At 42.7% G+C, this 15,875-nt stretch overlaps 1 protein-coding gene and 1 pseudogene across 1 annotated transcript; both read right to left on the bottom strand.

The window, feature by feature from the left end:
* Positions 1-5,497: 5,497 nt before the first annotated feature.
* LOC101844859 lies at positions 5,498-6,628 on the bottom strand (annotated as a pseudogene).
* An 8,025-nt stretch (positions 6,629-14,653) lies between these two features.
* On the bottom strand, positions 14,654-15,595 carry LOC121134444 (olfactory receptor 4D10-like). Its single transcript, XM_040732670.1, has one exon. It carries the CDS (start codon positions 15,593-15,595, stop codon positions 14,654-14,656), a length of 942 nt encoding a protein of 313 aa, XP_040588604.1.
* Positions 15,596-15,875: the final 280 nt, after the last annotated feature.

Below are 15,875 nucleotides of genomic sequence, written 5' to 3'. Positions count from 1 at the left end.
CAGTTGTAAGAGTTCCCTGGTAGAGTTCTTTGGGTCACTGATGTAAACTATCATATCGTCTGCAAACAGTGAAAGTTTGACCTCTTCCTTCCCAATTTGTATCCCCTTGATCCCCCTTTGTTGTCGTATGGCAATAGCTAGAACTTCAAGTACCATGTTGAAAAGGTATGGAGAGAGTGGACAGCCTTGTTTTGTTCCTGATTTTAGAGGAATTGCGTTGAGTTTCTGTCCATTTAGTTTGATGTTGGCTGTTGGTTTACTGTATATAGCTTTTATTATGTTTAAGTATGTCCCTGTTATCCCAGATCTCTCCAAGACCTTTATCATGAAGGGGTGTTGGATTTTGTCAAAGGCTTTTTCAGCATCTAGTGAGATGATCATGTGATTTTTGTTTTTCAGCTTGTTTATATGGTGGATTACGTTGATGGATTTTCGTATGTTGAACCATCCCTGCATTCCTGGGATGAAACCTACTTGGTCGTGGTGAATGATTGTTTTGATGTGTTCTTGGATCCGATTTGCCAGTATTTTATTGAGTATTTTTGCATCAATGTTCATGAGGGATATTGGTCTGAAGTTCTCTTTCTTAGTTGTATCTTTGTGTGGTTTGGGGATCAAGGTTATTGAAGCCTCATAGAAAGAGTTTGGCAAAGACCCTTCTGCTTCTATTGTGTGGAACACTTTGAGAAGAATTGGTATAAGCTGTTCTTTGAATTTCTGGTAGAATTCTGCACTGAGGCCATCTGGACCTGGGCTTTTTTTGGTTGGGAGACTTTTGATGACAGCTTCTATTTCCATAGGGGTTATAGGTCTATTTAAGTTGCTTATCTGTTCTTGATTTAGTTTTGGCAATTGATAGCTGTCCAGGAAGTCATCCATTTCCTTTAAATTTTCGAATTTTGTGGAGTACAGGTTTTCAAAGTATGACCTAATGATTCTCTGGATTTCCTCAGAGTCTGTTGTTATGTCCCCCTTTTCATTTCTGATTTTGTTAATTTGCGTGTTCACTCTCTGCTGTTTGGTAAGTTTGGACAAAGGTTTGTCTATCTTGTTGATTTTCTCAAAGAACCAGCTCTTCGTTGCGTTGATTCTTTGTATTGTTTTCCTGGTTTCTACTTTATTGATTTCAGCCCTCAATTTGATTATTTCCTGGCGTCTACTCCTCCTGGGGGAGTGTGCTTCTTTGTGTTCTAGAGCTTTCAGCTGTGATGTTAATTCTCTGGTATAACTGTTCTCCTGTTTCTTCATGTGAGCATTTAGCGCTATGAACTTCCCCGTAGCACTGCTTTCAAAGTGTCCCATAGGTTTGGGTATGTTGTGTCTTCATTCTCATTGAATTCGAGGAAGTCTTTAATTTCTTTTTTTATTTCCTCTTTGACCCAGGGATGGTGCAGTTGAGCATTATTCAATTTCCATGAGTTTGTAGGTTTTCTGCAATTTGTGTTGTTGTTGAATTCTAATTTTAAAGCATGGTGGTCTGATAAGATGCATGGAGTTATTCCAATTTTTTTGTAGCTGCTGAGGTTTGATATGTTGCCAAGTATGTGGTCGATTTTTGAGAAGGTTCCATGTGGTGGTGAGAAGAAGGTATATTCTTTTTTATGTGGATGAAATGTTCTATAGATATCTGTTAATCCCAGTTGGGTCATTACTTCTATTAGCCCTTTTGCTTCTTTGTTGAGTTTCTGTTTGGTATTCCTGTCTAGTGGTGAGAGTGGTGTGTTGAAATCTCCCACTATAACTGTGTGGGGCTTTAGATGAGATTTAAGTTCTAATAATGTTTTTTTAACGAATGTGGATGCCTTTGTATTTGGGGCATAGATGTTCAGAATCGACACTTCCTCTTGGTGGGTTTCACCTGTGATGAGTATGTAATGACCTCCTTCATCTCTTTTGATTGATTTTATTTTAAAGTCTAGTTTGTTAGATATTAGGATTGCTACCCCGGCTTGTTTCTTGGGTCCATTCGATTGAAAAATTTTTTCCCAACCTTTAATTCTCAGGTAATGTCTGTCTTTAAGGGTGAGGTGTGTTTCCTGTATGCAGCAGAAGGAAGGATTCTGTCTTCGAATCCAATCTGCTAGTCTGTGTCTTTTTATGGGTGAGTTAAGGCCATTAATATTGAGGGATATTAATGACCAATGATTCCTCATCCTTCTTCGATTTGCGATGGTTGTTGTTGGTGGAATTATGTGTGGAATTTCACCCCTTTGTTCTTTTGGCTGTTGGTAGAGAGAGATTCTCTAATGCTTATATTTTTCTGGTTGTAGTTAGCTTCCTTGGGTTGGAGTTTTCCTTCCAAAATTTTCTGTAGGGCTGGGTTAGTGGACACATATTGCTTGAATCTAGTTTTGTCATGGAATATCTTGTTTTCTCCGTCTATAGTGATTGAGAGCTTTGCCGGGTATAGTAGTCTGGGCTGGCATCCGTGGTCTCTTAGTGTAGGTAGAATATCTATCCAGGACCTTCTGGCTTTCAGCGTTTCCATGGAGAAATCAGGTGTAATTCTGATAGGTCTGCCTTTATATGTTACTTGACCTTTTTCCTTAGCTGCTCTTAATATTCTTTCTTTATTCTGTATGTTTGGGGTCTTGATTATTATGTGGCGAGGGGATTTTTTTTTGTGGTCCACTCTATTTGGTGTTCTGTAGGCTTCTTGTACCTTCATTGGCATGTCTTTCTTAAGGTTGGGAAAGTTTTCTTCTATGATTTTGTTGAATATGCCTTCTGCCCCTTTGAGCTGGATTTCTTCTCCTTCTTCTATACCTATTATTCTTAGGTTTGGTCTTTTCATGGTGTCCCATATTTCCTGGATGTTTTGTGTTAAGGATTTGTTGGATTTAAGGTTTTCTTTGGTTGATAAATCCATTTCTCCTAGCGTATCTTCAACACTTGAGATTCTCTCTTCCATCTCTTCTATTCTGTTGGTAATGCTTGTATTGGTAGTGCCTGTCTGTTTGTCCAGCTTTTCTATTTTCTGCCTTTCTTCAGATTGTGTTTTTTTTAATGACTCTATTTCAGTTTTCAACCCTTGCAGTGTTTGCATTGCTTCTTGCAATTTTCTGTTTATCTGTTCATCCGTTTGTTGCCTTTTATGAATTTTTTGGTTTGTTCTTTCTTCCATTTCTTGCATTTTTTGGTTTGTTTTTTGTTCCATTTCTCGCATTTTGTGCTTTGTTTCTTCTTCCATTTCCTGCCTTTTTTGGTTTGTTTCTTCTTCCATTTTTTTCATTTTTTGCTTTGTTTTTTCTACCATTTCTTGCATTTTTTGCTTTGTTTCTTCTTCCATTTCCTGCCTTTTTTGGTATGATTCTTCTTCCAATTCTTGCATTTTTTGCTTTGTTTTTTCTTCCAATTCTTGCATTTTTTGCTTCATTTCTTCTTCCATTTTCTGCCTTTTTTGGTTTGTTTTTTCTTCCAATTCTTGCATTTTTTGGTTTGTTTTTTCTTCCATTTCTTTGAGGGATTTTCCAATATCCTCTTTTAGGGCCTCTATCATTTTCATGAAAGTGCTTTTAAGGTCGTTCTCTTCTGCTTCATCCTCATTGGAATGTTGGGGTCTTGCTGGTGTGGAGTCTCTAGAATCTGGCGGTGTCATATTTGTTTTTCTGTTGCTGACTGTGTTTTTGTATTGTCTCTTTCCCATCTCTTCTTCTAGTGGGTGCAGAAGGAGCCCCTTACTGGTCTGGGGACCAGAGTTCCCTTTTGGTGGGTGCTAGCAAGTCCAATAATCTGGTGGTTCTTCTATTCCTTGTCCGAGTGCTGGTCCCGTGGGTGGAGAAGAAGAACAGGAATCTGGGGCGCTTATCCTCTTACCTGGTCCCCTGGACCCTATGCTGGGTCCTGTTGTACTTGATCCAGAACAGCTACTCCCCTGGTCTCCCTGGGTCCTCTGGTTTCCTGGTCTCGTTGGTGGGAGAGAAGACCTGGGGTCTGGGTGCTTGGCTCCCGCCGGAATTGGGAGCTCTGTGCAGGTCCCAGGCGATCTGCAGGCACTGGAGCTCAGGCTGGGAAGCCGGCCTGTTTACCTGCTGCTGCTGGAAGAACCGCCGCTTCCCTGTACTCCCAGCCTCCTCTCCTTTCCTGGTCTCGTTGGTGTGAGCGAAGATCCGGAGTCTGGGGTGCTTGGCTCCCGCCGGGACTGGGAGCTCTGTGCAGGTCCCAGGCGATCTGCAGGCACTGGAGCACAGGCCGGGAAGCCGGCCTGTTTACCTGCTGCTGTTGGAAGAACCGCCGCTTCCCTGTACTCCCAGCCTCCTCTCCTTTCCTGGTCTCGTTGGTGTGAGCGAAGATCCGGAGTCTGGGGTGCTTGGCTCCCGCCGGGATTGGGAGCTCTGTGCAGGTCCCAGGCGATCTGCAGGCACTGGAGCACAGGCCTGGAAGCCGCAGGCCATTTTTCATATCACCAAGAGGCAGGGATGGTGACAGAATACCACACAAAGTAAACACCCCACACAACAGCTGCGGGCAAGGACCAGAGACACTATAGCTTTTTGCATGCAACAATTACCTACCCATTGGACATGCTGCACTTTCTGAGACCTTTAGCACCATGAGAGAAAGAGTTGCTACGTCCTTGGGGGCTGTTGGGAGGGGTCGGGGTTGGGCTGCGCACAAAAGTGGGGCTCAAATCCAGTAGTCCCTGGAGAATTGTTCCTCACTGTCACTGGGTTCCTCTGACTTCCCCACCAGGACCTCTTAACACTAAAATACACTCTGTTCATCCTCTCTATTTACATAAAGACAGACACATCACTATACACAAAAGGCTGTGACAGCAAGCAGCACAATCAGAGGAAAACCCAACCCCAGCTCGGTTCAACTGTTATTCTGCCAATGGGAGGTGTGGCCTCTTCTTTGCCATTCTTGATGGGCAGGGGAATTATGCTCCTTGAGTTTGCTTGCCCCCAGATTGTGAAATCAGCCCTTCCTGGGAGTGGCCCAAAAGGAAGCAAGTTGTTGTATTATTTAAACACCACCATCATCTAGTTTAATTAAACATATAAAAAATATCACGACTGGATCCGAAGACCACAGCCTCAGACTCATTTGGTCTCACTTGTGTGACCCTGGCCCTCTTAACCTAGCAAGTTTCTGCAGAGAATCTAAGTAGAGAGAACTCAGGACACATAGCAGGCAGGCCAGTCTGTGACTCGGGTAAGAACCGGAGAACGGTGTGATGAGTGGACACCCCCAAGTTAGTGATTGAAGTTAGGAGGAATGCATTGCCCAGTGACTCCTTGTCCATCCTGTGCCTCCAGGGAGGTGTCAGCTGACCAAATGATTTTGTTCTCAGCTATCAAGTACACACAGAAGGATTGCTATGGTATACTTCCTTTCCAAGAGGCCGAGGCCAACAGGCATGGGCAGAGGAAGAAAAGAGAAGTCAAGGCTCCTTCTTTGAGGTATCCCACCTTCCATTGGCTGTTCCTCCCAGGCAGGAGGCTCCAGTAGGAGCCAGAGGCAAAGAGGGAGGGTGGGGTAGAGAGGAGGGGCTGGGAAAGCCACTGAGCAGCCAACTTCTGGATTATGTCCACATCAGTGTCCTGTCTTCTGAAATAGGAGAACCACATCCAAAGTCACCACACCCTGCTGCTTGACATACATAAAGTTTCAAGAACATGGAAACCCCAAAGTGCATCTTCATCCTTTTGGGGACTCTAGGCTGGGTGGTAGTGGTCTCTGCCTGTTTCTTCTCAAACTGGGGTTTAAGACAGGATAGATGAGCCAGGTCAGTCTCAAAGAGACTGTCAGGAGGGACCCCAGTTTCCAAGGGCAGTGTTGAGTTTTCATCCAAAGTGTCAGAAAGGCTTGTCAGACCTGCTGGTCTTGGTGTCGCCACTGGCTGCCTTGCAGATGACACTGTTCGTGTGCTTGCAGCGGCAACCAGGGCGTCTCAGGTGGTCGTAGCCGCTCTGGGCCAGCTTGACACAGCCTGTGGCTGCAGTACCACAGAGAGGGTGCCCATGAAGGACCAGCGGGCACAGCAGGGAGCGGGAGCGGGAGCAGGGATGGTCAGCGCAGGAGCTCTCGTCATTCCCATTGGTGCAGTGGTAGAAGATGTCTTGAGCCAGGCACATGCATGTGCCATAGTTGACCAGAGTCTGGGCTGAGCACAGGCACTCCTGGTTGCAGATCCAGCAGGAGGACAACGTCCGAGGGGGATGCACATTCCTTGCACTTACACTTTCCACAGGCCTCACATAGCAAGAGTGCTTGTCTAGCTCTGGTGGAGCTGCTGGGCCCTTGAGGTCCAGTGACGTACAGTGGACCGCCTTGGGCTGGAGGTGCACAGACCTGGGGGAAGCCTGCTCAGCTCCTGGCGGCGGAGCCATATGGTCCAGGAGCCTCTGGTCTGAGGAGGTGCTGCTGCTGCTGCTTACAGAGCTGGGCCGACGGCTGAAGGAGATCCAGTGGTGAGTGACATCCTGGCCACAGCGGCCGGGTGTAGGGGCCATCTCTGGGACCCCACCCCGGGTCCGCTTGGGGCCCACGGTGGGGGCCAGGCTAGGGTTGTCTATGTCGTCATTCTCCTCGTGGCTGGTCTTCATCTGGTCAATGGGTAAGATGGTGAGTGGGGCTGTAGCCGACTGTGGGGTACTCGACTGTCAAGGGGCTGCTCTCTCATTCCTTCTTCCTGCGGCTGCCAGGAATTATGGCTTGCTTGCCTTGTTGCTTCTCTCCCAAACCCTAATAGAATGGAAGACATATTGTTTTCTCCCTGCTACACAGATTCAGTCAATGTAGTTTCTCCTCTTGTATCACAAGAGCATTTGAAGACTCTCATTTGGAAGAAACTCTTTTTACATTGATTTTAACATGTGGCAGCCACAGTTCTATGCAACTCAAAGGCTTTCAACAAATACAGAAAGACTCATACTCAGTACATCACAGTTCTGCTTTCTTCTTACTACCTCCCCCTTTCAGTACTTAACAGTCATCTTTGTTTTGTTTGTCAGTGAGATGATCATTTTTGGTCTGAAGTATTTACTATCTCTAGAAAATGGTAAAAATCAGAGTATTAAAACACAGCAATGGTATCTCAATTTTAATATGTATGACCTTAAACCTAGCTAACAATTTTATGTCTTTATCAATTTCCTTTGCTCTTAAAATTCCATTGAAAAATTTTATGTTATTAGGTACAGTGCAAAACAATTGGTAAGGTTAATTATTTAAAAAAGTGCTTCTGAAGGTAAAGATCTTTGGGTGATTGGATGTCTCAGTGTCTTTCTCCATTTTCAGGAGAGAAAAGGCAAACATGAGGAACATCTTAAGGTTCTGCCAATGTGTCCCCGTCTTATGTTCAAATCCCTCAGCTATAGACCTTATGTAAGAGTGGCAAAGGGGATATTATTTGACAGTCAAATAGCAGTATCAGACTGGTGGTAGTTTTGGTGATATTGTTTCAATGGGATTTATTAAAGTATTATCAAAACAGTCACATGTGCACATTGATATATTTTGTCTGGTGTTCAAAATTCTTTAGAGGCAACAAAAGAATGTGTTTGATTATTACCTTCTATTTTTTTTTTGCACTGGGCCTCTGTGTAGTGTCCTGGTCCCTTAGTCCCAGCCTTATTATGAGAGCTAGGCAGAGGATTACTGTTGGGCAAGAATGTGGAAATCATCTGGCTACTTCCCCTGGTGGTGATGGAGTTCCAGTGGGAATTATTAAATTTTGCTAAAGTATATGCATACATGTAAACACACAGAAAACTTATATGAAAAAAGCAACATTTTGGTCTGTATCCAATTGAGATATCAAACCCCCTTATTCTTAGCTTAGTCAACTCTCATTGAAACACGTCAGGTTGTGTGCCTAAAACATTCTAGGGTCTTATTTCATTTTTTCAAATACATAAAATTGTATATTTGAATATACATGTCTGAATCTACATGTACATGTATACACACATGTGTGTACATATGTATATATGTTGTGATGGATATCATGAATGAGGCTGTCAGATATGAGAAAAGAAATTAAACCCTAAACAGTAGCAAGTAGAAAATAGTTCTGGTTCTTGAACCTTTATGTATGTCTGTTAAAGTTGTTATACATCGTGCTTATAAAGATACACCTGCCAACCATTTCTCACCATTTTTTCCTATTTAAACTTTCTATTTGGGGAGAGTTAGATAGACCTAAGCTTATATTCAAATAGAGATAAGTCGATACAATTTTTCACTGGTTTTGTGTTACTAACTCTATTACTGTGCAGTAATAATGAAGGGGTAAGGAAGACCTTTGAGTAGATAAGGATATCTCCCTAAACAACGGATGGGGTGTATGCTCAGGACTTTCCTGGGGAAGCTTAGAAGCAGTATTCCTAGGAGAAGGCATGAATGATTCATAAGAATCCAACATTCCAAAAGTTGTACAAATATTAAAAGCCCTCCAAGCATGCAACGTTTGAAGATCAAAACCAAAAGTGGCACGGCAGCCATCATATTTTCAGCTTTGCTGGATCTTCGTCAAGCAACTGTGTTGACTTTATGACTCTGGCCGTTCTTATCAAATAAGGCTGTGCCATTCTTGGAATCAAACCCAGCTCATCTGGAAGAGCAGTATGTGCTCCTAATATTTGATCCATCTTCCCAGTTCCTGCTTGGACTATATTTGCAGGAAGAATGTGGAAGTATTTGGTGTGTTGAGGTGGAAAATCCAGTGAATTTTGAAACCATGCTTAATGGACTATTTTAGAAGTATCTTGAAATACAAGAATCATGAGGTCCACACCTTTAATTCCACCACTCAGGAGGCAGAAGCAGGCAGATCTCTGTGAGTTTGAGACCAACATGATGTGAGCTCGAGACCAACCTGATCTACAAGAGCTAGTTCCAGGAAAGCCTCCAAAACCACAGAGAAACCCTGTCTCAAAAAAAATCATGAGACAAATGTGGACAGTTCATGGGCTTTTAGAAAGCAATGGAGAATCTATCAGGAACAAAGACAAGGGCTGTTCACATGGTACTTTGGCTAAGAAACTGCGTGTTGATCAGGCTGGTACTGAAGAAGACCAGTGACATAAAATGTCACATACTTTTTTATCTATCTATCTATCTATCTATCTATCTATCTATCTATCTATCTATCATTTATCTATCCCTTTTTTATTATTATACTTTTTAATTCTTAAATCATTTAACTTTTTACACATGTTATTCTCAGATCCCTCTCCCTCCCCTCCTCCCCTGTCCCTCCAATCCCCCCATCTCCCCACCCCATTCCCCCTCCACTCCCCAGGGCGAGTAAGGCCTTCCATGGGGGGATTTTCAAAGTCTGTCATATCATCCTGGGCAGGGCCTAGGCTCTCCCCCCATGTCTCCAGGCTGAGAGAGCATCCTTCCAAAGTCCATTTGTATGCCAGGGATAAATACTGATCTACTATCCAAGGCCTCATGGGTTACCGAGGCCTTCTCACTGACACCGATGTTCAGGGGGTCTGGATCAGTCCCATGTTGGCCTCTCAGTCACCAGTCTGGGGTCCAAGGACTCTGCCTTGTTCAGGTCAGCTGTCTTTTTGGGTTTTACCAGCTAGGTCTTGACTCTTTTGCTCATCAATCCTCCCTCTCTGCAACTGGTTTCCAGGAGTTCAGTTCAGTGTTTAGCTGTGATGTCTGCTTCTGCTTCCATCAGCCACTGGATGAAGGCTCTAGGATGGTATGTAAGACAGTCATCAACCTCAGTATCGGGGGAGGGCATTTAAAGTAGCCTCTCCACTATTGGTTAGTTTGCCAGTTGGTATCATCCTTGTAGATCTCTGAAAATCTCCCTAGTGTCAGATCTCTTCTCAAACCTATAGTGGCCCCTTGACTCAATCTTCCTGATCCCCCACATCCTCCTCTTCCTCTCCGCACCTCTCATGTCATGTTCCCAATCCCCTCAGGAGATCCCATCCCATGCCACTTCTCTGGGGTGCCATGCATATCTTTTTAATTTAAATTAGAAACATGCTTGCTTCACATGTCAATCCCAGTTCCCTCCCTCTCCCTCCTCTCCTCCCTCGACCCCCACCAACTCCTCCAATCCTACCACCCCATTACCCAGGGAGGCTGAGGCCATCCATGAGGGATCTCCAAAGTCTGTCATATCATCAGGGGCAGGGCCTCCCCCATGTGTCCAGGCTGAGAGAGCATCCCTCCATGTGGAATGGGCTCCCAAAGTCCATTGGTATACCAGGGATAAATACTGATCTACTACCCGAGGTCTCATGGGTTTCTGAGGTCTCCTCACTGAAACCTCACTGAAACCCAGTTGGGCTCTCAAGTAAAGCAGAAATATTAAACTACACAAATTTAGGGATGTCCTATGATATTTCTTGAAAGAAAAATCACTTATGTGAAAAGCCAATAAAACTGGTCCACACACTGTTCTCAAGGTTGAAACCGAAACCCAAAGAGGGAGCGTCCCTTCCCCCTAGCTCTATTTACCACCCCTTGTTCAGGTCAGCTGTTTCTGTGGGTTTCACCAGCCTGGTCTAGACCCCTTTCTCACCACTCCTCCATCTCCACAACTCGATTCCAGGAGTTCAGTTCAGTGTTTAGCTAGGGTGTCTGCCTGCCTCTGCTTCCATCAGTCACTGGATGAGGGCTCTAGGATGGCAAACACATTATTGGGGAAGGGCATTTAAGGTGGCCTCTCCACTATTGCTTAGATTATCAGTTGGTGTCATCCTCATAGATCTCTGGAAATCTCAGTAGTGCCAGATCTCTCCTCAAACCTATAATGACTTCTTCTATTATGGTATCTCTCATCCTGCTTTCCTCTATTCTTCCCTGGACTCAAACTTCCTGTTCCCTCATGTGCTCTTCTCCCCTCCTCTTCTCCCCCTCTTTTTCTCCCATCTTCCTCTCCCATCCCCTCCCCCCATGCTCCCATTCCCCTCAGGAGATCCTGTCCCATTCCCCTTCTCTGTGGTACCTTCTCTCTTAGGGTCCTCCTTGCTTCCCAGACTCTCTGGCGGTGGGATTGTAGCCTGGCAATCCCCTGTTTCATGCCTAAAATCCATATATGAATGAGTATATACCATGTTCGTCTTTTTGTGACTGGGTTACCTCACTCAGAATGGTTTCTTCTAGTGCCATCAATTTGCCTGTAAATTTCAAGATTTCATCCCCCCCCCTCTGAATAGTACTCCATTGTGTAAATGTGCCACATTTTCTCTATCTACTTTTCAGTTGAGGGGCATCTAGGTTGCTTCCAGGTTCTGGCTATTACAAATAATGCTGCTATGAATGAGTGGAACAAATGTCCTTGTATGAATGTTCATCTTTTGGGTATATGCCTAAGAGTGGAATTGCTGGATCTTGTGGTAGACTGGTTCCCATTTTCCTGAGGAATCTCCATACTGATTTCCAAAGTGGGTGTAGGAGTTAGCACTCCCACCAGCAATGGAGGAGTGTACCCCTTTCTCCACATCCTCTCCAACATAAACTGTCATTGGTGTTTTTGATTTAAGCCATTCTGATGGGAGTGAGATGGTATCTCAGAGTTGTTTTGATTTGCATTTCCCTGATGGCTAAGGATGTTGGGCACTATTTCAAGTGTCTCTGAGTTATTTTAGACTCCTCTATTGAGAATTCTCTATTTAGTTCTGTAGCCCACTTTTTAATTGGATCCTTTGGTGTTTTGGAGACTTGCTTCTTGAGTTCTTTGTAAAATTTGGAGATCATCCCTCTGTCACATGTGGAGTTAGTGAACATCTTTTCCCTTTTTGTGGGCTGTCTTTTTGTCTTGTTGACTGTGCCCTTTGCTTTACAGAAGTTTCTCAGTTTCATGAGGTCCATTTATTAATTGTTGATCTTAGTGTCAGTGCTACTGGTGCTATGTTCAGGAAGTGGTTTCCTGTACCAATTTGTTCAAGGGTACTTCCCATTTTCTCTTTTAAGAGGTTCAGTGTGACTGAATTTTTGTTGATGTCTTTGATCCATTTGGACTTAAGCTTTGTGCATGGTGTGGAGAGATCTGGCCCTAGTGAGATTTCCAGAGATCTACAAGGACGACATCAATTGGCAATCTAAGTAATAGTGGAGAGGCTACCTTAAATGCCATTCCCCGATAATGAGATTGATGACTACCTTATATGCCATCCTAGAGCCTTCATCCAGTGACTGATGGAAGCAGAGGCAGACACCCTAGCTAAACACTGAACTGAACTCCTGGAATCCAGTTGTAAAGAGGGAGGAGCAATGAGCAAAGGGGTCAAGACCAGGCTGGTGAAACCCACAGAAACAGCTGACCTGAACAAGGGGAGCTCATGGACTCCAGGCTGATACCTGAGAGCCCAGCATGGGACTGATCCAGAACCTCTGAACATGGGTTTCAGTGAGGAGGCCTCGGTAACCCATGAGGCCTCAGGTAGTAGATCGGAATTTGCCCCTGGTATACAAATGGACTTTGGGAGCCCATTCCACATGGAGGATGCTCTCTCAGCCTGGACACATGGGGGAGACCCTGTCCCTGATGATATGATAGACTTTGGAGATCCCTCATGGATGGCCTCACCCTCCCTGGGGAGCGGAGGGTGGTGGGGTTGGGGGAGTTGGTGGGGGTCGGAAGAGGAGGGGAGGGAGAGGGAGCTAGGATTGACATGAGAAGCAAGCTTGTTTCTAATTTAAATAAAAAAATAAAAGATGTAAAAAATAATAATACGTTGACTTTTTAAGAAATCATTTATATGATTTATTTTCAAATTAAATAGTAATGTTTAATTCTTACAAATTTTATATTTTGATATTTAAAATATATTCCTTCCATAATCTTTGCATATTGGTAATGTAGATATTGGTATTTAAAGCTGTTATTCTTTTTGGGAAAAGATTCATGTATTTTTGTTTCATGTGTTTTTCCTACAAGCTTGGTGTGTATGAAGGACAGAGAGAGCGTGCAACTCTTGGAACTGGGTTATAGAAGTCACAGATATTCAAATTTTAAACAACCATTTATTAAAATGAGATTTTTTGAATAACAAATATTAGTTGTAGATCTTTTTTGAAAGTCCAGTATAATTCTGTTACAATCGACCTGGGTCTGGATTTGTATTCAGTCGGATAGCTTCTATTAGGGTTTCAATCTCCACTTTTGTTATGGGTCTATTTAGGTTGTTGATATCTTGTTGGTTTAACTTTGATGATTTGGATGAATCTAGAAATTTATCCATTTTGTTTAGATTTTCTACTTAATGGAGTACAGTATATCTCTACAATATTCTGAATTTCTTTTTGTGCCTGTTGTAATGTTTCCCTGATCATTTTTGTTTCTGCTAATTTGAGTCCTCTCTTTCTTTTGGTTGCTTGGGCCAAAGGTTGGTTGATCTTGTTTATCTTCTCAAAGGACCAGTTCTTAGATTTGTTGATTCTTTGTATTGTTTTCTTTGTTTCCATTTCATTAATTTCTGCTTTGATTGCTTTTTATTATCTGTTACAATATACTGGATTTGGGTTTGGATTGTTTTTTTTCTAAATTCTTGAGTTGGACCATGAAGTCATTTATTTATGACCTTTCTGTTTTTAAATGAAAATGTTTAGAGTTACACATTCCCTCACAGAACTACTTTTAATGTTCCAGAGGTTTAGTTGCATTGGGTTTTCATTTTCTTTTATTTCCAGGAAAATTTTAACTTCTATGACCTTTGGCCCATTGGTCATTCAGAAATGTGTTGTTTAAACTCCAAGGATTTTAAAACTTACTAGAGATTCATTAGCTGTTGGTTTTAAAATTTATGGTATTGTGGTCAGATAAAATACATGGTGTTACTTCAATTTCCCTCAATTTGTACGATTTGTTTCATGTCTCAGGATGTGGTATATTTTGGGAAAGCTTCCATGGCTTGCAGAATAGTATGTACATTCTTGGCAGAGTAGAATGTATATTCTTTGATGTTTGATCGGAATATTCTGTAGATATCTGTCTGCACATAGTCATAAAATAGGATGATTAGAAATCAGAACAAATGAGTTTTGAGAATCATTAACTTGCTTTGGGCTGTAACTGAGTTCTAACAAAGTTTTTGAGCCAATCTTTTAACTGTAACATCATAAAGATGCACAATGATACTCCGGAAGGGAAAATTGCAGTACACCTTGATTAATCAATTCTAGTTCTTTTGGTTGAACTGAAGAAATGTCTGTTCAAAAACTAAAATTGATGCATGAAAGTTCTGTGAAATTCAGATTTTAGTGTCTATAAATAAAGCCTCATTGGCACACAACACAAAGTTGGAGTTAAGTGATTGAAACAATATTGGTGTTTTGGCACACACCTGCAACATTAGCACTTGGTAGCAAGTACAAGAAGGTTGATGTTTTGAAGATACCCTGGGTCACATAGTATCAGGCTAGCCTGGGCCACACAATGAGGTCCTATGTCAAAAATAAAACCAAAAAGAAAGAAATGAATGCTAAAGACTAATAGACTTTGCAATCACATTCACCATTTGCTTTTATCCTTCAATCCTACAGATTTCAGCAAGATTTACTTCAGTGGTTTAGGCATGATTCCAAACACTGAAAATGTAAAGGAGAATTATACCTATCAACTTGATAATTTTTTTGGTGTCTTAATATATCAGAATAAGAGAAATGAGAAGGCAGCATAGAAAATAGAGCTTATTTATGCCTGAACATTTAAAGTGGCAACAGGCAGAAGCTACTTCTCTATTCCATCAGAAGGGCCAAGTCTTTTCCTGAGTCTCCTCATGGCTGACTTCATCTCTTGGTTTCTCAGAGTGTAGATCAAGGGGTTGAGCAGAGGGGAGATGACTGTGAAGGTCACAGAGATGGCTTTATCTGTGGGGAGGGCAGTGAATGGTCGGGCATAGACGTAGATACAGGGCACAAAGTGCAGGGTGACCACAGTGATGTGTGAGGTGCAGGTGGAGAAAGCTTTTTTCCTGCCCTCTCCTGACTGAGACCTCAGCAATAATAATATGACCATGTAGGACACCAGGAGCAAGAAAAACCACAGCGTGGTGAGCATCCCATTATTGGAAATCATCAGCATCTCCAAAACAAAGATGTCTGTGCATGCAAGTTTGAGAACCTGGGGGACATCACAGTAGAAAGTGTCAAGAACATTGGGTCCACAAAACGGAAGTGTCAGCAAGAGAGAGATCTGCACGATGGAGTGGACAAAGCCTCCTGCCCAGGAGGCCACTATTAACCCAATGCAACGGCCTCTGCTCATGATGGTCACATAGTGCAGGGGCTTAGAGATGGCCACATATCGATCTAAAGCCATCACTGAGAGAGAAATCACATCCACCCCTCCAATAAGGTGGAAAAAAAACATCTGAGCGAGACAGCCACTGAAAGAGATGGTCCTTCTGTGTGAGAGAAGATCCACCAGAACCTTGGGCGCAGTGATGGAGGAAAAGCAGATGTCAGCAATAGACAAATTCCTGAGCAAGAAATACATGGGGGTGTGAAGGCGAGACTCACAGGTCACAGTGACCATGATGAGAAGGTTTCCCAGCAGAGTTGGTACATATACCAGGAGAAAGAAAAGAAATAGCAGCACACTCACTTCTTGACTCTGGGTCAGGCCAAGGAAAATAAGTTCTTTGACTCTGGTGTAGTTTTCCATCTCCATTAAATCACCCTCTTTCTTTTTTTTTGTTTTAAGGCTCAGGCTATTTATCTTGACCTCTTAAGCTACTAGGATACTATCAGAAGTGTTTATTTGTGGCTGTAGCACCTGGAATAGATTTTTGTCCACATTCTAAATATTGCAGTTGATTTGATAATTAAACTACCCCATATAAAATAATTTAGTATTTTTTTCTTTAGAGAGCAACCTTGGAAAAGAAAACCTATTAAGTTGTGACACTTAGAATATTTATAACAGAAAAAAACTAACCATGGTTCATTTT

This window comes from Mesocricetus auratus, unplaced genomic scaffold (genome assembly GCF_017639785.1).
Source record: "Mesocricetus auratus isolate SY011 unplaced genomic scaffold, BCM_Maur_2.0 Super-Scaffold_4256, whole genome shotgun sequence".
NCBI classification, from domain to species: domain Eukaryota; kingdom Metazoa; phylum Chordata; class Mammalia; order Rodentia; family Cricetidae; genus Mesocricetus; species Mesocricetus auratus.
Note: the sequence above shows the minus strand (reverse complement) of the source record. Positions and strands in the feature narration are given on the sequence as shown.

Bases quoted from the DNA above. Each gene is read 5' to 3' on its own strand.
- LOC121134444 (XM_040732670.1), bottom strand. From the start codon at position 15,595: ATGGAGATGGAAAACTACACCAGAGTCAAAGAACTTATTTTCCTTGGC.